The 22,765-nt window shown below is 35.9% G+C and overlaps 1 protein-coding gene across 1 annotated transcript in view; it reads right to left on the reverse strand.

The window, feature by feature from the left end:
• The window catches only part of LOC132092136 (fasciculation and elongation protein zeta-2-like), a 23,352-nt gene extending 1,605 nt beyond the window's left edge, over window positions 1-21,747 (reverse strand). Inside the window, exons 1-6 of the mRNA XM_059498227.1 lie at window positions 21,455-21,747; window positions 3,780-3,888; window positions 3,579-3,695; window positions 3,281-3,422; window positions 1,755-2,020; window positions 1,335-1,410 (exon numbers count right to left, since the gene is read on the reverse strand). Coding sequence (XP_059354210.1) covers window positions 1,335-1,410; window positions 1,755-2,020; window positions 3,281-3,422; window positions 3,579-3,695; window positions 3,780-3,888; window positions 21,455-21,672 — 928 coding nt within the window. The 5' untranslated portion in view covers window positions 21,673-21,747. The remainder of the gene's footprint in view (window positions 1-1,334; window positions 1,411-1,754; window positions 2,021-3,280; window positions 3,423-3,578; window positions 3,696-3,779; window positions 3,889-21,454) is intronic.
• Window positions 21,748-22,765: the final 1,018 nt, after the last annotated feature.

Genomic DNA, 22,765 nt, shown 5'->3' on the forward strand with positions numbered 1-22,765 from the left:
AGCATTTATTAAAAATTGAGTTCTTTTGAAACATTATAAATGTCTTTGCTGTAACTTTTGATCAATTTAATGTATACATTTCTTCTTCAAAAACTCCAAACAGCAGGTTACATTATATAACTTAAATAATATTTAAATTATAATTGAATATTTTAATGACAATCATCTATACTAATCCAAGATACAGTTTAAAAGATCATGTTAAAGGGATACTCCACCCTAAAATGAAAATGTTGTCATTAAATCACTTACCCCCATGTCGTTCCAAACCCGTCAGTTAGTCTTTGGAACACAATTTAAGATATTTTGGATGAAAACCTGGAGGCTTGAGACTGTCCCATAGTAGGGCTGTGCAATTAATCGCATTCAATTGTCATGCGCATTTTGTCATTAAAGCCGGTCCCGTGATTAGTAGTAAATCACCATCACCTGCTTTCAGATTGAGTGGCTTTCACTACACAGAGCCGTAGTTCTCTGACAAGCTAGGCGATATCGCGTTCGAAATCTATCTCGATTCATCTGCGATTATGAGCGCGGTTTTGCCTAATTGTCAGAGAACTACGGATCTGTGTAGTGAAAGCTGCTCAATCTGAAAGCAGGTGATGGTGATTTACTACTAATCACAGAACCGGCTTTACTGATGAGGAAATAACAGTTTCAAGGTCCAAGAAAATATATGAAAAGTCGTTGTCAGAATACTTCATCTGCCATTAGACGTGCAATCTTAGTTATATGAAGCGACTGGAAAACTTTTTGTAAGCGAAGGAAACAAAAATAACGACTTTATTCAATAATTCCTTTGTCGACGGTCTCCTCTGTGTCACTCCATATCACCGTGCTGCGATATCTTCTGTGTCCTCCGCACCACAAGGATGCTGTTTTATTTAAAATCAAAGCTAAATACACATAGAAAAAGCACATCCTTGTGGTGAGGAGGACACAGAAGATATCGCAGCACGGTGATATGGAGTGACACAGAGAAGACCGTCGACAAAGGAATTATTGAATAATGTCGTTATTTTTGTTTTCTTCGCTTACAAAAAGTGTTCCCGTCACTTCACATAACTCAGATTGCATGTCTAATGGCAGATGGAGTATTCTGACAACGACTTTTCACACCTTTTATGGACACTGTTATATACTTGGCAGTCTATGCGACAGTCACAAGCCTCCAGGTTTTCATCCAAAAGTTTTGGGGTGGAGTACTCCTTTAAGCACATATATTAGAAGTTCACAGAAATTACCTGACCAAAGTCTCATTTTTGTACTTTCATAATTGGGTCACCCTGAAGAGATGTTAATAAACAGAGACACTAGCGTTCACGTTGACTCACTCTTGGTCAGGATCTGCAGGTCTTCTACAGACGGCGCTCCGCTGCTCCTGTCATACGGGATCACCGTCGTCAAATACTGGAAAACAGACAAAGACAATCAAAAACATACCACTTTCATAGATTATTAAACTGTTTTTTTTTATTTTTTATGACAGAACATGAACAAAAAAATATATTATAATTATTCGAGAACAGATAGGTTTTCCCTGAATGTATTTAAACATGTCAAAATGTATAAAATGAAGCTAAATTAGTATTGATATTTGAAAGCATTATGAATTTAGCCAAATTGTTTGGTAATTGAACAGACGAGGGTTTTGTACAGAGCTTTGAAAATGTTCCAGTCCTACAGAAATCTATGGAGATTTCTGCGGATGGGATTTTTGTGTGGGCTTGATAATGAGTGATTAGCATCCTTACGGTTCCTGGCACATGTGAGCGGTTGGATATCTGATTGCCGCCTGTGGCCTTTATCTTCCTCTTTTTCTTCAGCAGCTCTCGATGTTCTTTCTGTCTGTTCTGCACGTCGATGAGCGCCGAGATGAATGTGTTCTTCACCTCCTTCTCATAGTCCAGCTCCTCCCTCACTGCCAGCTGATAGATCAGCTCCTCGGAGAAACCACGGATCTGTCGCTCCACTTCCTCCAGACGCTCCAGCAGCTCAGACACGCACAGACCACGCAACCCTGAGACAGAGAGGCGTGAAAAGATCAAACGATTGAGTAAAAAGTCTGCAGTCATTCAAAAACACAAGCTTATCTTCATTTCTACAGCACTGTTATTTCATAACACACTCGTTTCAACACTACTCTCTGACAGAGATCTGTGTGAACTTCCAATATAACATCCCTCAAAAGTACTTTTTAGTAAAATACACTACAAAAACATGCCAGTGCATGGGTTGTCATTCTTTTTTTTATCAACCAAACCCCTCAATACATAGAATACGTGAGAATTTCAGTTACTATTTTAATTCCTCAATGACACATTTGCATTTTCTCTGATGTTGGTCAAAGGTCAGATGGCATGCAAGTGAACAGATAAAACATAAGTGTTTTATTTTGATCATTTTCGTTTTAAAATGATCTACAGTGTATTGTGACTGCGATTTGAACTGCAATATGACATTTAATCTCAAATAAAAACTATATATCTAAAACTATATTTATAAATTATATAGCAATTTTATATAAGATTTCAATTAACTGTGCACCCTCTTAATATAAATAACGAAAAGTAATATAATATAAATTGAAGCCATTTGGGAAACCCTGTGCTAATGTACAAACTAAAAATAAAATATTAACAGGCAGTCATGTACAACAGTCACACATAAATAAGCATTTCATACAATTGTTTAAGAAAACTGTCAGGAATAAAGAACTAAAACATTGAGAGCAGTGAGAGGTTTTCTATTGTTTTGAAGTTTGATCACTTAGAAAGACTGGTATCATTACATTATATTTTAGTGTCGACTTGGTTTTAAGGTATCTTTACTTATAAAATCCATGCTTTATATTTATACAGTAATCATTATTTAACACTTAATTATCAAAGGCAGGGTTTCTCACACTGGGGTTCATGAGGGAACTTGCAGGGGATTCTGAGTAGAGGAAAAAATTATAAAAATAATTGTGTGTGTGTGTGTGTGTGTATATATATATAGATAGATATGTATGTATATGAATGAATAAATAATGTAAAAACAAAAAATATAATTTAATAAAAATAAAAAAATTAGGAAAAATTAATTATAAAATTAAAATAAAACAACAAAAAGATTAAATATTTTATTTGTTTACCTGGATGCCACATGACCATTAACTAAAATCAGAGAACCATGCAAAAATGTTGTTAAATTATTGAAAAATTAACTTGAAATATTTTAGATCAAAAGGGGTTCAGCTGACAGTAAAAAGCCATGAATACACACATGCAGTACTTACGCTCCTCGCAGCTGCTTCTGGATGTGGATTGTGTGAGCACATGTAACTCATGTGACATCAAGGAGAGGTCAAACTGAGACGGACTCTCGTATTCCTCGTCGTCTGGAGACTGTTGCATGATCTCTTCAATCTCTTCTATGACCTGATTAACACACAGGTTATGAGGTTATAAAATACCCAAATCATGTTTGGCATTAAATATACTGCTGTAAACAGGTTTCTATGATGGAGGAAAGTTATTATTGCATCGATATCTGGCCCTAACTTATTTAGTCTCAAAGGTATGAAGTGTATAAACCTGTTCTGCAGTAAACAGCGGCTCCTCGTTCACACATGAGATGATGATGGTGTGCATGTCCATCTGATCTCTGAGCTCCTCGTCATCAGACTCGTCAAGATTATTGACCTCCACCCTCTGAAATACACACATGTATAGTGAGAGCTCTGTCTGTACTGATTGAAAGAGAGATGGATGAATGGATGAACACATGAATCTCACCTCCTGAGGTCTGATGTTCAGCGTGGGCAGGTGAAGTGAACGAGTGTGAGATGTTTTCCAGTCCACTGGCATCACATTGCCGTAGTTCTCCGTCAAAGTGTTCCATATCCTTTGAAACAACAAGAAAACAGAAGAATTAATTAGAAAGACAGTATCTACAAGATTTCATAAGGTTCATATTTGCAGGTTATGGCTTCATACACTCAACCCTGTGGAACATATGAAATTATTATTTTTTTCCCCAAATAGAATAGTTTATTGTACAATTAGACAAAATCCAAAAAGAAAAAAAAAGTTTGCATATATGTTTTTGTCTGTAATCTGGCTTCTGATTTGGAAAAATATGCAATTTGATGCAGTTGCTGATATTTATATGGCCAAAAAGTAATTTCAAATTTTGTTCGCTTGCAATGTAAATCAATAAGATTTAGATAAAAGTATAGCAGACATAAATATCAGCTGTAACTCTATTTCTCTCAGTAATGTCTTAGTAAGAGGACATTAATATTTAGTTTAAAAAAATATTATTATCATTATAATTATACATGCTATTACTATTTAAATACTTCTACTATTACCCATTTGTCATTTCTGCTTATTTTCCATTGCTGTTACCACCATTGCCGTTTTATTGATGTTTTTGTGTTTTGTTGTTGTGTTTTGTGTTCACCCTATGTGTTTTTTGCACTCCTAATTCAAAAACTAATTCAAAAAAATATTTAGTTTTATGATCCAATCTCAGTCATTTCAAAACATATAATGCAATGCAGTACAATAATGATTGAGAGTTGAACAAATAAACGTTCATCAAAACCCTGCTTTTAGTAAATCTAAGTTGCATCAGTCCAGTAATGTTCATCTTGTAATATTGATAACGCTATAAAAGTAATTCTACCGTTTACTTTATAAAAATAATTCAATATTTCATTATCAGAGTATGACTTCTAAAATATTGTACCACGGTACTTTTTTGCAGGAAGATTTTGGTATAATTAGCTAATATGACATATACAAAATACCCTTACAAAAAAGACGAGGCTGACTCCAGCTCCTTATTCGCCAAACTATCCGTTCCACCTTAAAAATGTCTAGCGGTTGTTAATCCTTCCCCCTCAGTGCTATTGGTTGTATTTTTTAAAGGAACAGTTGCACAAAAATGACATGCTTCATACAGCAGTTAACAATGAACGTTAAAAATATATAGTTCTGTAAAAATTTATTGTATGTTTCAATAAGTGATGCTCGCGAGTGATTCAGGCAGACTTCTTTTTTAATTTAAACGCCATGCCTTACTCAAAGTTTTTTCAACATATCCTGTATGAATGGAACAAGATAATATTGTTTGCCGCTCTTATGTAATTTTTATTAAAATGTATCCATTACTGTAAAAGATTAAATGAACATATACATTATTTATCTGTCGCACAAAATCTTGTATTACTGCAATTTCTGATGAGCTGTTGAAGAAACGTGCCCTACTCAACTGTATTCTGACAAAGCATGTTGGGCATGTCATCATTTTGTTATTTCAAAGGTTCTCAAAAAAAGGAGCACCTACAGGGCAAGATTAATTCACTCTATAACGAAATCCTGCATTAGAAAATTTTCTGATATTGTGTTATGGAACTATGATCCAGAGAATATGCCTTCAATAGAAACTTTATGGGCCGAAAAAGCATATTGGGCATGTCATAATTTTCTTGTTTCAAGGTTCTCAAAAAAAGAAGCACGTAGAGGGCAAGAGTAATTCACTCTCTACTGAAATCCTGCATTAGAACATCTTATGATATTTTATTATGTAAATATAACCCAGAGAATATGCCCTCAATAGCAACTTTATGGGCCGAAAAAGCATATTGGGCATGTAATCATTTTCTTGTTTCAAAGGTTCTCAAAAAAAGGATCATGTAGAGGGCAAGAGTAATTCACTCTCTAACTAAACCCTGCATTAGAACATTTTCTGATGACTTATTATGGAAATATGACCCAGAGAAAATGCCCTCAATAGCAACTTTATGAGCCGAAAAGTATATCTGACATGTCATAATATTTTTGTTTCAAAGGTTCTCAAAAAAAGGAGCACTTAGAGGGCAAGAGTAATTCACTTTCTAATGAGATCCTGCATTAGAACATTTTCTGATAATTTATTACGGAAATATAACCCAGAGAAAATGCCCTCCAAAGCAACTGTATATGCAAAAAAGCATATTGGGCATGTCATCATTTTCTTATTTCAAAGGTTCTCAAAAAAAGGAGCACGTAAAGGGCAAGAGTAATTCACTCTCTAATGAGTTCCTGCATTAAAAACATATTCTGATGTTTTATTATGGAAATATAACCCAGAGAAAATGCCCCCAAAGCAACTTTATGGGCCGAAAAAGCATATTGGGCATGTCATCATTTTCTTGTTTCAAAGGTTCTCAAAAAAAGGAGCATGTAGAGGGCAAGAGTAATTCACTCTCTAATGAATTCGTGCATTAGAACATTTTGTGATGTTTTATTATGGAAATATAACCCAGAGAAAATGCTGTCAATAGCAACTTTATGGGCCGGAAAAGCATATTTGGCATGTCATCATTTCCTTGATTCAAAGTTTCTCAAAAAAAGAAGCATGTAGAGGGCAAGAGTAATTCAATCTCTAACGTGATCCTCAATTAGAACATTTTCTGATAGTTTATTACGGAAATATAACCCAGAGAATATGCCCTCAACGGCAAATTTGGGCCGAAAAGGCATATTGGGCATGTAATCATTTTCTTGTTTCAAAGGTTCTCAAAAAAAGGAGCACTTAGAGGGCAAGAGTAATTCACTTTCTAACGAGATCCTGCATTAGAACATTTTCTGATGATTTATTATGGAAATATGACCCAGAGAAAATGCCCTCAATAGCAACTTTATGAGCCGAAAAGCATATCTGACATGTCATAATATTTTTGTTTCAAAGGTTCCCAAAAAAAGGAGCACGTAGAGGGCAAGAGTAATTCACTTTCTAATGAGATCCTGTATTAGAACATTTTCTGATAATTTATTACGGAAATATAACCCAGAGAAAATGCCCCCAAAGCAACTTTATGGGCCGAAAAAGCATATTGGGCATGTCATCATTTTCTTGTTTCAAAGGTTCTCAAAAAAAGGAGCATGTAGAGGGCAAGAGTAATTCACTCTCTAATGAATTCGTGCATTAGAACATTTTCTGATGTTTTATTATGGAAATATAACCCAGAGAAAATGCTGTCAATAGCAACTTCATGGGCCGGAAAAGCATATTTGGCATGTCATCATTTCCTTGATTCAAAGTTTCTCAAAAAAAGAAGCATGTAGAGGGCAAGAGTAATTCAATCTCTAACGTGATCCTCAATTAGAACATTTTCTGATGTTTTATTATGGAAATATAACCCAGAGAAAATGCCCTCAATAGCAGCTTTATGGGGCCGAAAAAGCATATTGGGCATGTCATCATTTTCTTGTTTCAAAGGTTCTTAAAAAAAAGGAGCACTTAGAGGGCAAGAGTAATTCACTTTCTAACGAGATCCTGCATTAGAACATTTTCTGATGATTTATTACGGAAATATAACCCAGAGAATATGCCCTCCAAAGCAACTGTATATGCGAAAAAGCATATTGGGCATGTCATCATTATCTTATTTCAAAGGTTCTCAAAAAAAGGAGCACGTAAAGGGCAAGAGTAATTCACACTCTAATGAGTTCCTGCATTAAAAACATTTTCTGATGTTTTATTATGGAAATATAACCCAGAGAAAATGCCCCCAAAGCAACTTTATGGTCCGAAAAAGCCTATTGGGCATGTCATCATTTTCTTGTTTCAAAGGTTCTCAAAAAAAGGAGCACGTAGAGGGCAAGAGTAATTCACTCTCTAACGAGATCCTGCATTAGAACATTTTCTGATGTTTTATTAAGGAAATATGACCCAGAGAATATGCCCTCAAAAGCAACTTTATGGGCCGAAAAAGCATAGTGGGCAAGTCATCATTTTCTTGTTTCAAAGGTTCTCAATTAAAGGAGCATGTAAAGGGCAAGAGTAATTCACTCTCTACTGAAATCCTGCAGTAGAACATCTTATGATTTTTTTATTATGGAAATTTAACCCAGAGAAAATGCCTTCAATAGCAACTTTATGGGTCGAAAAGCATATCTGACATGTCATAATTGTCTTGTTTCAAAGGTTCTCAAAAAAAAGAGCACGTAGAGGGAGAGAGTAATTCACTCTCTAACGAGATCCTGCATCAGAACATTTTCTGATGTTTTATTATGGATATATAACCCAGAGAATATGCCCTCCAAAGCAACTGTATATGCGAAAAAGCATATTGGGCATGTCATCATTTTCTTATTTCAAAGGTTCTCAAAAAAAGTAGCACGTAAAGGGCAAGAGTAATTCACTCTCTAATGAGTTTCTGCATTAGAACATTTCCTGATGTTTTATTATGGAAATATAACCCAGAGAAAATGCTCTCAAAAGCAACTTTATGGGCCGGAAAAGCATATTTGGCATGTCATCATTTTCTTGTTTCAATGGTTCTCAAATAAAGGATTAAGTAGAGGGCAAGAGTAATTCACTCTCTAACGAGATCCTGCATTAGAACATTTTCTGATGTTTTATCAAGGAAATATGACCCAGAGAAAATGCCCTCCAAAGCAACTTTATGGAGCGAAAACGCATATTGGGCATATCATCATTTTTTTGTTTCAAAGGTTCTCAAAAAAGGGGGCATTTAGAGGGCAAGAGTAATTCACTCTCTTATGAGATCCTGCATTAAAACATTTTATGGTGATTTGTTATGGAAATATAACCCAGAGAATATGACCTCCAAAGCAACTGTATATGCGAAAAGCATATTAGGCATGTCATCATTTCTTGTTTCAAAGGTTCTCAAAAAAATGAGCATGTTCAGGGCAAGACTAATTCACTCTCTAACAAAATCCTGCATTGGAACATTTTCTGATGTTTTATTATGAAAATATAACCCAGAGAAAATACCCAATAGCAACTTTATGGGCCGAAAAAGCATATTTGGCATGTCATTATTTTCTTGTTTCAAAGGTTCTCAAAAAATGGAACATGTAGAGGGCAAGAGTAATTCACTCTGTAACGAAATCCTGCATTAGAACATTTTCTGATGTTTTATTATGGAAATATGACCCAGAGAATATGTCCTCCGATGCATCTGTATATGCCCAAAAAGAATATTGGGCATGTCATCATTTTCTTGTTTCAAAGGTTCTCAAAAAAAGGATCATGTAGAGGGCAAGAGTAATTCACTCTCTAACTAAACCCTGCATTAGAACATTTTCTGATGTTTGATTATGGACATATAACCCAGAGAAAATGCTGTCAATTGCAACTTTATGGGCCGGAAAAGCATATTGGGCATGTCATCATTTTCTTGTTTCAAAGGTTCTCAAAAAAAGGAGCATGTAGAGGGCAAGAGTAATTCACTCTCTAATGAATTCGTGCATTAGAACATTTTCTGATGTTTTATTATGGAAATATAACCCAGAGAAAATGCTGTCAATAGCAACTTTATGGGCCGGAAAAGCATATTTGGCATGTCATCATTTCCTTGATTCAAAGTTTCTCAAAAAAAGAAGCATGTAGAGGGCAAGAGTAATTCAATCTCTAACGTGATCCTCAATTAGAACATTTTCTGATAGTTTATTACGGAAATATAACCCAGAGAATATGCCCTCAACGGCAAATTTGGGCCGAAAAGGCATATTGGGCATGTAATCATTTTCTTGTTTCAAAGGTTCTCAAAAAAAGGAGCACTTAGAGGGCAAGAGTAATTCACTTTCTAACGAGATCCTGCATTAGAACATTTTCTGATGATTTATTATGGAAATATGACCCAGAGAAAATGCCCTCAATAGCAACTTTATGAGCCGAAAAGCATATCTGACATGTCATAATATTTTTGTTTCAAAGGTTCCCAAAAAAAGGAGCACGTAGAGGGCAAGAGTAATTCACTTTCTAATGAGATCCTGTATTAGAACATTTTCTGATAATTTATTACGGAAATATAACCCAGAGAAAATGCCCCCAAAGCAACTTTATGGGCCGAAAAAGCATATTGGGCATGTCATCATTTTCTTGTTTCAAAGGTTCTCAAAAAAAGGAGCATGTAGAGGGCAAGAGTAATTCACTCTCTAATGAATTCGTGCATTAGAACATTTTCTGATGTTTTATTATGGAAATATAACCCAGAGAAAATGCTGTCAATAGCAACTTCATGGGCCGGAAAAGCATATTTGGCATGTCATCATTTCCTTGATTCAAAGTTTCTCAAAAAAAGAAGCATGTAGAGGGCAAGAGTAATTCAATCTCTAACGTGATCCTCAATTAGAACATTTTCTGATGTTTTATTATGGAAATATAACCCAGAGAAAATGCCCTCAATAGCAGCTTTATGGGGCCGAAAAAGCATATTGGGCATGTCATCATTTTCTTGTTTCAAAGGTTCTTAAAAAAAGGAGCACTTAGAGGGCAAGAGTAATTCACTTTCTAACGAGATCCTGCATTAGAACATTTTCTGATGATTTATTACGGAAATATAACCCAGAGAATATGCCCTCCAAAGCAACTGTATATGCGAAAAAGCATATTGGGCATGTCATCATTTTCTTATTTCAAAGGTTCTCAAAAAAAGGAGCACGTAAAGGGCAAGAGTAATTCACACTCTAATGAGTTCCTGCATTAAAAACATTTTCTGATGTTTTATTATGGAAATATAACCCAGAGAAAATGCCCCCAAAGCAACTTTATGGTCCGAAAAAGCCTATTGGGCATGTCATCATTTTCTTGTTTCAAAGGTTCTCAAAAAAAGGAGCACGTAGAGGGCAAGAGTAATTCACTCTCTAACGAGATCCTGCATTAGAACATTTTCTGATGTTTTATTAAGGAAATATGACCCAGAGAATATGCCCTCAAAAGCAACTTTATGGGCCGAAAAAGCATAGTGGGCATGTCATCATTTTCTTGTTTCAAAGGTTCTCAATTAAAGGAGCATGTAAAGGGCAAGAGTAATTCACTCTCTACTGAAATCCTGCAGTAGAACATCTTATGATTTTTTTATTATGGAAATTTAACCCAGAGAAAATGCCTTCAATAGCAACTTTATGGGTCGAAAAGCATATCTGACATGTCATAATTTTCTTGTTTCAAAGGTTCTCAAAAAAAAGAGCACGTAGAGGGAGAGAGTAATTCACTCTCTAACGAGATCCTGCATCAGAACATTTTCTGATGTTTTATTATGGATATATAACCCAGAGAATATGCCCTCCAAAGCAACTGTATATGCGAAAAAGCATATTGGGCATGTCATCATTTTCTTATTTCAAAGGTTCTCAAAAAAAGTAGCACGTAAAGGGCAAGAGTAATTCACTCTCTAATGAGTTTCTGCATTAGAACATTTCCTGATGTTTTATTATGGAAATATAACCCAGAGAAAATGCTCTCAAAAGCAACTTTATGGGCCGGAAAAGCATATTTGGCATGTCATCATTTTCTTGTTTCAATGGTTCTCAAATAAAGGATTAAGTAGAGGGCAAGAGTAATTCACTCTCTAACGAGATCCTGCATTAGAACATTTTCTGATGTTTTATCAAGGAAATATGACCCAGAGAAAATGCCCTCCAAAGCAACTTTATGGAGCGAAAACGCATATTGGGCATATCATCATTTTTTTGTTTCAAAGGTTCTCAAAAAAGGGGGCATTTAGAGGGCAAGAGTAATTCACTCTCTTATGAGATCCTGCATTAAAACATTTTATGGTGATTTGTTATGGAAATATAACCCAGAGAATATGACCTCCAAAGCAACTGTATATGCGAAAAGCATATTAGGCATGTCATCATTTCTTGTTTCAAAGGTTCTCAAAAAAATGAGCATGTTCAGGGCAAGACTAATTCACTCTCTAACAAAATCCTGCATTGGAACATTTTCTGATGTTTTATTATGAAAATATAACCCAGAGAAAATACCCAATAGCAACTTTATGGGCCGAAAAAGCATATTTGGCATGTCATTATTTTCTTGTTTCAAAGGTTCTCAAAAAATGGAACATGTAGAGGGCAAGAGTAATTCACTCTGTAACGAAATCCTGCATTAGAACATTTTCTGATGTTTTATTATGGAAATATGACCCAGAGAATATGTCCTCCGATGCATCTGTATATGCCCAAAAAGAATATTGGGCATGTCATCATTTTCTTGTTTCAAAGGTTCTCAAAAAAAGGATCATGTAGAGGGCAAGAGTAATTCACTCTCTAACTAAACCCTGCATTAGAACATTTTCTGATGTTTGATTATGGACATATAACCCAGAGAAAATGCTGTCAATTGCAACTTTATGGGCCGGAAAAGCATATTGGGCATGAAATCATTTTCTTGTTTCAAAGGTTCTCAAAAAAGGAGCATGTAGAGGGCAAGAGTAATTCACTTTCTAACGAGATCCTGCATTAGAACATTTTCTGATCATTTATTACGGAAATATAACCCAGAGAAAATGCCCTCCAAAGCAACTGTATATGCGAAAAAGCATATTAGGCAAGTCATCATTTTCTTATTTCAAATGTTCTCAAAAAAAGGAGCACGTAAAGGGCAAGAGTAATTCACTCTCTAATGAGTTCCTGCATTAAAAACATATTCTGATGTTTTATTATGGAAATATAACCCAGAAAATATGCCCCCAAAGCAACTTTATGGGCCGAAAAAGCATATTGGGCATGTCATCATTTTCTTGTTTCAAATGTTCTCAAAAAAAGGAGCATGTAGAGGGCAAGAGTAATTCACTCTCTAATGAATTCGTGCATTAGAACGTTTTCTGATGTTTTATTATGGAAATGTAACCCAGAGAAAATGCTGTCAATAGTAACTTTTATGAGCCGGAAAAGCATATTTGGCATGTCATCATTTTCTTGTTTCAAAGGTTCTCAAAAAAATGAGCACGTTCAGGGCAAGACTTATTCACTCTCTAACAAAATCCTGCATTAGAACATTTTCTGATGTTTTATTATGAAAATATAACCCAGAGAAAATACTCAATAGCAACTTAATGGGCCAAAAAAGCATATTTGGCATGTCATAATTTTTTTGTATTAAAGGTTCTTAAAAAAGGTAAGCCACACACTTAATTAAAACAAATTACAGAAATGGCTACATATTTGTACTGCCAATGTGCTACAGTTCATGGCCCGGTTCCCCAATAACGCTCACTCTTAGCGCACTAAGAAGACCTCGAAAGATATATCTGTTTTTAAGTGTGTTCCCCTAAGTGTCCCTTAGGAAGCTTCTTAACACGCTGCCGCTTACGTTCGACGTTACAAAAGCGCTATCCCAAGTGAAAGTGCTGAATTAGTTGGCATCGATTGCTCAGGAATCGATTTTCCACTTCACGCGAAGGTGCATTACAGCGTTAAGAAAGACAACACGTTCAATGCAAATGAAACATTCCTCAAATTATTCCAGTAACATTTATTTTAACATAGTTTAAGTAATCAGAAAAATATATACTATAAATTAAATTATAAAATGGTCAGTAATATGTTCACACCATATGTTGTGACGGTTAGATGAACAGGGTATCCCTCGCTAATCATCCACCCTCCTTATCCCATTGTGCCACTTGTGCCGTTTCTTGTCTTGGGTTTAACGACCTCTAAAAATTGTGTAATACACTTTTATACTAGGGTTAAGGTACTTTACAATCAGAATTGATTGACAAGCAGCTGCAGTTACTTCTGTTTAATGTGGTATTGATTGCCATTGGTTAATGTTTTCAATAAAAAGCAACCTATCTACAATAAACAGAGAGAGTTATATACAGAATATGGTGGGGAAGCAACGTAAAAAAAAGGTCAATAAGCTTCTCGTCAGAGGAACTTGAAGTTTTGCTGGACCTTGCGACCTAGTCGGAGATCACAACCCTATATATATATGGTCTACTATAACCTGCACATTTATGGCCGCGTATCCCTTTCACGATATGTACGCCAGATCAATCACTGATGGATTGGCGATAGGGCGAGTGTGCCATCCAACAGGCCCAAGACTCTGGGGATGCCAGCAATGTCATGACAGCCCTGCTGCACCTCCTGGACCTCCTGGACCTCCTGACATGTTGCCGCCAGCCAGATGTAATCCCCGGCATGGCACAGAAGGGCGTTGGTGACAGTGGATGCACCTCCACACCGAGGTCTTGATTAGGCCGTAGCTCTCTCCCACAACCTCGATGAAGCTCTCTGTAGCAAAAAACCCTAGCGCTGCAAGCAGCTGGACTTCAGGGCTTAAAGCAAAATTATTAAAAGGATTATTAGGAACAGTTGTTCAATTTCTCATTAATGCAATTATCTAATCAACCAATCAGATGGCAGTTGCTTCAATGCATTTAGGGGTGTGGTCCTGGTCAACACAATCTCCTGAACTCCAAACTGAATGTCAGAATGGGAAAGAAAGGTGATTTAAGCAATTTTGAGCGTGGCATGTTTGTTGGTGCCAGACAGGCTGGTCTGAGTATTTCACAATATGCTCAGTTACTGGGATTTTCACACACAACCATTTCTAGGGTTTACAAAGAATGGTGTGAAAAGGGAAAAACATCCAGTTTGTCCGGCAGTCCTGTGGGCAAAAATGCCTTGTTGATGCTAGAGGTCAGAGGAGAATGGGCTGACTGATTCAAGCTGATAGAAGAGCAACTTTGACTGAAATAACCACTTGTTACAACCAAGGTATGCAGCAAAGCATTTTTGAAGCCACAACACGCACAACCTTGAGGCGGATGGGCTACAACAGCAGAAGACCCCACTGGGTACCACTCATCTCCACTACAAATAGGAAAAAGAGTCTACAATATGCACAAGCTCACCAAAATTGGACAGTTGAAGACTGGAAAAATGTTGCCTGGTCGGATGAGTCTTGATTTCTGTTGAGACATTTAGATGGTAGAGTCAGAACCTACGTGGGAGGGGTTCTGAACATCATATTTTCAAATCAACATACAAAAATGTTGTAACTAGAGATTTCCTTTCAGAATTATTTTTATGTAATACTCTACATTGCCTTTTTTAAAACTTTCAAATAATGTAAGTTTGCACTCCATTGATACAATGTCAACATATATGGTTACCTAGGTGGGCCGGGTTCTGAGCTTCATATTTTTATTATAAAATGTTTTTATGCAGGATTTCATTAGATAATGAATTTTGAATTATTATTATTATTATTATTGGGAACTTTTTAAGTATTTAAGTTGTGATTCCCACTACACTGTAGGCATATGCAGTTGCTTAAAACATCAGAAAAATGTTCTAATGCAGGATCTCGTTAGAGAGTGAATTACTCTTGCCCTCTACGTGCTCCTTTTTTTAGAACCTTTGAAACAAGAAAATTATGACATGCCAATTTGCTTTTTCGACCCATAAACTTGCTATTGAGGACATATTTCCATAATAAAACATCAGAAAATGTTCTAATGCAGGATCTTGTTTGAGAGTGAATTACTCTTGCCCTTTACGTGCTCCTTTTTTTGAGAACCTTTGAAACAAGAAAATGATGACATGCCCAATATGCTTTTGCTGCATATACAGATGCTTTGGAAGGCATTTTCTCTGGGTCAAATTTCCATAATAAAACATCAGACAATGTTCTAAGGCCTAAAAAAAAAATTGTTTGGTTCCGGTTTCCGACCGACCCTGTCAATTTATGTGCGACCCAAATTTATTTTATGAGACTGGGGAAGAACGGTCTTTCACACATCGTTAATTAAATTACAGTTTCCTTTAAATGCTGCTTTACACTAAAGTAATCCGTTAAAAACCATTAAGTATTGCATCAAAACCCTTTAACTGTCAATTCCTAAAGTGAGCTATAACTTAAGGTTTGGAAATCGTAACATAAAGAGAAACACGGGGGGGGGGGGGGGGTCAACAATATATCGCGGAACAGAGAGGGCACTGACAACATGCTGACAGAGAGGACATTAACATTACCAGCTTACTTTTAATATGAAACAAAGTCTCATTTGGTTATTTCACCTTTCAAATGTGGTCATTTTTTAAAGAAATGTAAACAATAAATACCGTTTTGTGGCTCTTGAATGTGTCGAACAGATCGCTGTAAGTTAGATCATCAGTTAAAATTAACTGATCGTCTCTTGCTTCTAGTTAATTTATAGCATCAAAATCAAATAAACCACATAAATGAGCATAACAAAGAATGTTGTTTGACTACAAAAAGATGTCTGTACACTCCGTTTTTCAAGTTCAAATCCTCCATGTTAATCTACTATGAGATCGCCTGTCAAACTCCCGCGAAGGCTTTTTGTGTGTGTGTGTGTGCGTTTTGCGTGTCTATGGCAACAACAGACTTTAAACGGGAATACAGAATCACTGTCGTAAAAGTACCGTTACACACATTTAAAATAAACGCGCGTGTGTGTGTGTGTAAAACTGCCACTGGAGAAAAAAAAAAAAAAAAAAATAATAATAATAAGTCCCTACCGACCAATGACCTCAACTGACAACCAACCGGAACCAAACTTTTTTTTTTTTTAGGCCTAATGCAGGGTCTCGTTAGAAAGGGAATTACTCTTGCCCTCTACGTGCTCCTTTTTTTAAGAACCTTTGAAACAAGAAAATGATGACATGCCCAATATGCTTTTTCGGCCCATAAAGTTGCTATTGAGGACATTTTCTCTGGGTCATATTTCCTTAATAAAACATCAGAAAATGTTCTAATGCAGGATCTCATTAGAGAGTGAATTACTCTTGCCCTCTACATGCTCCTTTTTTTGAGAACCTTTGAAACAAAAAAATTATGAAATGCCAAATATGCTTTTCGGCCCAGAAAGTTGCTATTGAGGGCATATTCTCTGGGTTATATTTACATAAAAAAACATCATAAGATGTTCTAATGCAGGATTTTAGTAGCAAGTGAATTACTCTTGCCCTTTACGTGCTCCTTTTTTTGAGAACTTTTGAAATAAGAAAATGATGACATGCCCAATATGCTTTTTCCTATATACAGTTGCTTTGGAGGGCATTTTCTCTGGGTTATATTTCTGTAATAAATTATCAGAAAATGTTCTAATGCAAGATCTAGTTAGAAAGTGAATTACTCTTGCCCTCTACATGCTCCTTTTTTTGAGAACCTTTGAAACAAAAATATTATGACATGCCCAATATGCTTTTTCGGCCCATAAAGTTGCTATTGAGGGCATATTCTCTGGGTCATATTTCCATAATAAATCATCAGAAAATGTTCTAAGGCAGGATATTGTTAGAGAGTCAATTACTCATGCCCTCTACATGCTCCTTTTTTTGAGAACCTTTGAAACATGAAAATGATGACATGTCAGATATGCTTTTCGACCCATAAAGTTGCTATTGAAGGCATTTTCTCTGGGTTAAATTTCCATAATAAAAAATCATAAGATGTTCTAATGCAGGATTTCAGTAGAGAGTGAATTACTCTTGCCCTTTACATGCACCTTTTATTGAGAACCTTTGAAATAAGAAAATGATGACATGCCCAATATGCTTTTTCGCATATACAGTTGCTTTGGAGGGCATTTTCTCTGGGTTATATTTCCGTAATAAATTATCAGAAAATGTTCTAATGCAGGATCTCATTAGAAAGTGAATTACTCTTGCCCTCTACGTGCTCCTTTTCTTGAGAACCTTTGAAACAAAAATATTATGACATGTCAGATATGCTTTTCGGCTCATAAAGTTGCTATTGAGAGCATTTTCTCTGGGTTATATTTCCATAATAAAACATCAGAAAATGTTCTAAGGCAGGATATTGTTAGAGAGTCAATTACTCTTGCCCTCTACATGCTCCTTTTTTTGAGAACCTTTGAAACAAGAAAATGATGACATGCCCACTATGCTTTTTCGGCCCATAAAGTTGCTTTTGAGGGCATATTCTCTGGATCATATTTCCTTAATAAAACATCAGAAAATGTTCTAATGCAGGATCTCGTTAGAGAGTGAATTACTCTTGCCCTCTACATGCTTCTTTTTTTGAGAACCTTTGAAACAAGAAAATGATGACAATGCCCAATAGGCTTTTTCGGACCATAAAGTTGCTTTGGGGGCATTTTCCCTGGGTTATATTTCCATAATAAAACATCAGAAAATGTTTTTAATGCAGGAACTCATTAGAGAGTGAATTACTCTTGCCCTTTACGTGCTCCTTTTTTTGAGAACCTTTGAAACAAGAAAATGATGACAATGCCCAATAGGCTTTTTCGGACCATAAAGTTGCTTTGGGGGCATATTCTCTGGGTTATATTTCTGTAATAAATCATCAGAAAATGTTCTAATGCAGGATCTCGTTAGAAAGTGAATTACTCTTGCCCTCTAAGTGCTCCTTTTTTTAAGAACCTTTGAAACAAGAAAATGATGACATGCCCAATATGCTTTTTCGGCCCCATAAAGCTGCTTTTGAGGGCATTTTCTCTGGGTTATATTTCCATAATAAAACATCAGAAAATGTTCTAATTGAGGATCACGGTAGAGATTGAATTAATCTTGCCCTCTAGATGCTCCTTTTTTTGAGAAACTTTGAAACAAGAAAATGATGACATGCCCAATATGCTTTTCCGGCCCATAAAGTTGCTATTGACAGCATTTTCTCTGGGTTATATTTCCATAATAAAACATCAGAAAATGTTCTAATGCACGAATTCATTAGAGAGTGAATTACTCTTGCCCTCTACATGCTCCTTTTTTTGAGAACCTTTGAAACAAGAAAATGATGACATGCCCAATATGCTTTTTCGGCCCATAAAGTTGCTTTGGGGGCATTTTCTCTGGGTTATATTTCCATAATAAAACATCAGAATATGTTTTTAATGCAGGAACTCATTAGAGAGTGAATTACTCTTGCTCTTTACGTGCTCCTTTTTTTGAGAACCTTTGAAATAAGAAAATGATGACATGCCCAATATTCTTTTTCGCATATACAGTTGCTTTGGAGGGCATTTTCTCTGGGTTAAATTTCCGTAATAAATTATCAGAAAATATTCAAATCAGGATCTCATTAGAAAGTGAATTACTCTTGCCCTCTACGTGCTCCTTTTTTTTAGGGCTGCAACTAACGATTATTTTGATAATCGATTAATCTGTCGATTATTTTTACGATTAATCGATTAATCGGTTTATGTACTTATATTTTAGTTTTTCCCATTTTTTCCCCAAGTAAATTATTAATAAATGGTCTTTATCATTCAGCATAGATTTAAGAGATTTTAACCATTTTGCACTGTCATATCCTCATCAAAAATATACCTGGAGTTGTTTTATTGTGTTAGTAATCCTTTGTCGAACTCTTCTGCAATCAGAACACTGACCCATACTCTAGCAAATTTCACAAGGAGATTTCAAATAATGTTTTCACCATGGCAGTCCTTAGAGCTCCTAAAGTAGTTTAACATCCTGAACAAAGCTTATTAAGGAATCTTTCAGAACATATTTTCACGAAGAATAAGGATAAAACAGAATAAAATTGCAGTGCATTGTATTTTATTATATACTGGGAAAAAGCTTTATAGCTTTTGCTGTGAAATTGTAAACAATCCTTCAAAAAAAGTGCCAATGGCATGAAACCTGAATGGAACTCACAATTTAAAGTAAAATCCATCAGAAGGTTGTCCAGAAAAAAAAAATAGGACACACACAAAAAACCTGCTGTGTGAAAAAGAGCAGTGAATAATACTTAGAAAAAAAAGTGCATTTCAAATATCTACATTTACCTCTCTCATTCAGTCATAATTAGGCTGCACGACTGAATTTTGAACTAGTAAACGACAAACTGATCACAGAACATGTTTGTAAAGCTTTAAATGTTAACTGTTAAAAAGCAATGTTATCAGCTTTTACGACTAAACATTTGCAAACAACATTGTACTGGAGAATCTGCACAAATGAAAGTCTTAGGGGCCGTTCACAAATCGCGCCTAAAAACGCGTGGAAAACGCTAGGCGCACCGCTTTCTCCTTCTTTCCAAAGCGCTCGCGCAGAAGCGCCCCTGAGGCGTCTGCCTTTGATAAGCAACCATGACGTGCTCTCTCCTTGAAGACGCGGAAATTTCAGCAAAGGATAAATGGATTTGCAGCTCAAAAATCGCTTGCAGTAGCTCTGCTACTAAATTTATTTCAAAATGGAAATCCATATACAACTATGATCAGCTGTTCCTTTCATCTTGACTGAGCTTTTAACGTTGTTACGGGAAAGGATGAAGCTGATTGGTTAGTTCTTGTCACATGACCCGCGGTGCGGTTGCTGCATTCTGAAAAGTTGAAATGTTTTTAACTCGATGCGGTGCGGTGTTGGAAATAACGAACTTGAGCGCGCAAAAGACGCGATATGTGAACGTCCCCTTAAACAGTGCAGTAGTGCAGAGTTTACAGGTTACTCTTCTTTTTTAAAGGCTCAATGTAAAGTACTCCCACATCACGCTGAATGCTGCAGACATAGACATCATATGATGTCTATGGCTGCAGAGACGCTGTTCGGGAAGCACGTGACATAAAACAAGGCCAGCTATTGGCTATTCGCTACTTCTCCTGTTGTACTGGCTGAGTAAAACCTCCGGTGGCTCATTACTGCCACACTTTGGTCACCGCAGATTTGAAATATGCCGCTTACGGCAAATAAAAGTTATTTAGCAACGAATCGATGACTAAATTAGTTGACAACTATTTTAATAATCGATTTTAATCGATTCGTTGTTTCAGCTCTACTTTTTTTGAGAACCTTTGAAACAAAATATTATGACATGTCAGATATGCTTTTCGGCTCATAAAGTTGCTATTGAAATCCATATCAGAAAATTTTCTAATGCAGGATTTCGTTATAGAGTGAATTAATCTTGCCCTGTAGGTGCTCCTTTTTTTGAGAACCTTTGAAATAACAAAATGATGACATGCCCAACATGCTTTGTCAGAATACAGTTGAGTAGGGCACATGTTTCTTCAACAGCTCATCAGAAATTGCAGTAATACAAGATTTTGTGCGACAGATAAATAATGTATATGTTCATTTAATCTTTTACAGTAATGGATACATTTTAATAAAAATTACATAAGAGCGGCAAACAATATTATCTTGTTCCATTCATACAGGATATGTTGAAAAAACTTTGAGTAAGGCATGGCGTTTAAATTAAAAAAGAACTCTGCCAGAATCACTCGCGAGCATCACTTATTGAAACATACAATAAATTTTTACAGAACTATATATTTTTAACGTTCATTGTTAACTGCTGTATGAAGCATGTCATTTTTGTGCAACTGTTCCTTTAAAAAATACAACCAATAGCACTGAGGGGGAAGGATTAACAACCGCTAGACATTTTTAAGGTGGAACGGATAGTTTGGCGATTAAAGAGCTGGCGAATAAGGAGCTGGAGTCAGCCTCGTACAAAAAAGTTATTTCCCAGAGTACCAGGGTACTAGCACACTAAATCATGGTACTTTTGTAGTGTAAATAAACAGCAAAATATGAAACCTAACCACTAATTATCTTCTCATTTCAGTAACGTTAATTAAAACTGGAGCGAGTATATTTACACAAACATATTTACTGTTTAAAACATGAAATACTACATGCCATATTTCATGTTGTTATAATATTTGGAGTATGTTTTTGTTACTCACTCGTCGTCGCGCAGCAACTCGGACTCACTCACTGAGACGCTCGTGCACGCGCTGCGTGAGGAAGGGAAGCTCGCGCTCAGCGTCTCGTCGAAAGATGCGGAGTTTAGGATCTGCGGTGAATTATCCGGTGCCGCGGTCCAGCTAGTGTGCGAATCGGCTACTTTGAATTCGTTAAAATCCGCCCAGTCTTCATCGAGAGGAGCGACCGGAGCCGCCATTACTGTAGCGTACGACGGGATGCAGCGTGCGCGCGCGATAGAGGACGTAGGGGGCGGGGCGGGGCGGGGCGAAGCTGCCACGCAAACACCACTAAGCCGCTTTCACAAACTTACTCGTTTCAAGTAAGATATTAGGATCTGTTTTATTAATAACTATGTCTACCTCTTGTACCTGTAAAAAAACAAAAACAAAAAAAGGACTGTTTGCTTCCATGTTTTTTTTAATAATAATAATATTTATTTTATTTAATTTGTAATGTTGTGGTTTGTTTATTTGGTTTTATCTTTGGTTTATGAATAAATAAATGTATCGTGGTCTGCAATAAGATGTTATTTATTCAATTATTATTTAAAAATAGCATTACTTATTTTTACTGTTATTTATATTTGGATCATTACTGTCATTATAGGTTTTATATATGCATTTTTTATTATTTTATTTCGTGTAAATAATGATTATTTGTATATTGATTTTAATTGTAATTATATCTTTAGTTTAAAAAAAGTAGTATTTAAATGCTATGAAAAATTTCAAATAGTGTCTTTATAGCAATATTAAAGTAATATTCTTTGTAGTTGTCTTTATTATTGTACATCTGCCACTATTACTATTCTGCCTTATTGTAGCAGGGTTATTTTTGTCACCAAATAACCAAAAGTAATCAAATATTCTGTGAAGGTAAAGGGGCACAGTTTAACCCATGCAGACCAGGTGGAATGCTTCATTGAGTTTCAAAACCCTGAATGCTTTATTGAAAATATGCATACATAACACATCTCCTACACAACAATACAAAACAGTACAATCACTTTTGAAATAACACATTTAATGCAAATGGATGCCCCTTGTACAGGAGCAGTTATCATGAGGAAAACTTCTCACACGTCTGATTCACAGTCAAACATGAGAGCAACACATCTGCAGTTAGCTGGAAAAGAAAGACACTCTTGCAAATGGTTCGTAAAGTACACAAACCCCACAGTACAAGAGTAACAATACTACCCCCATCATCATACGCATTACTAACATGTCCACTGCTGTAACCAGCAGGCTTGTATTTAGTTCTTTAAAACAATGTGGAGAAGTAAAAGC

The sequence above is a fragment of the Carassius carassius genome, chromosome 18, assembly GCF_963082965.1.
Source record: "Carassius carassius chromosome 18, fCarCar2.1, whole genome shotgun sequence".
Taxonomy (NCBI): Eukaryota; Metazoa; Chordata; class Actinopteri; order Cypriniformes; family Cyprinidae; genus Carassius; species Carassius carassius.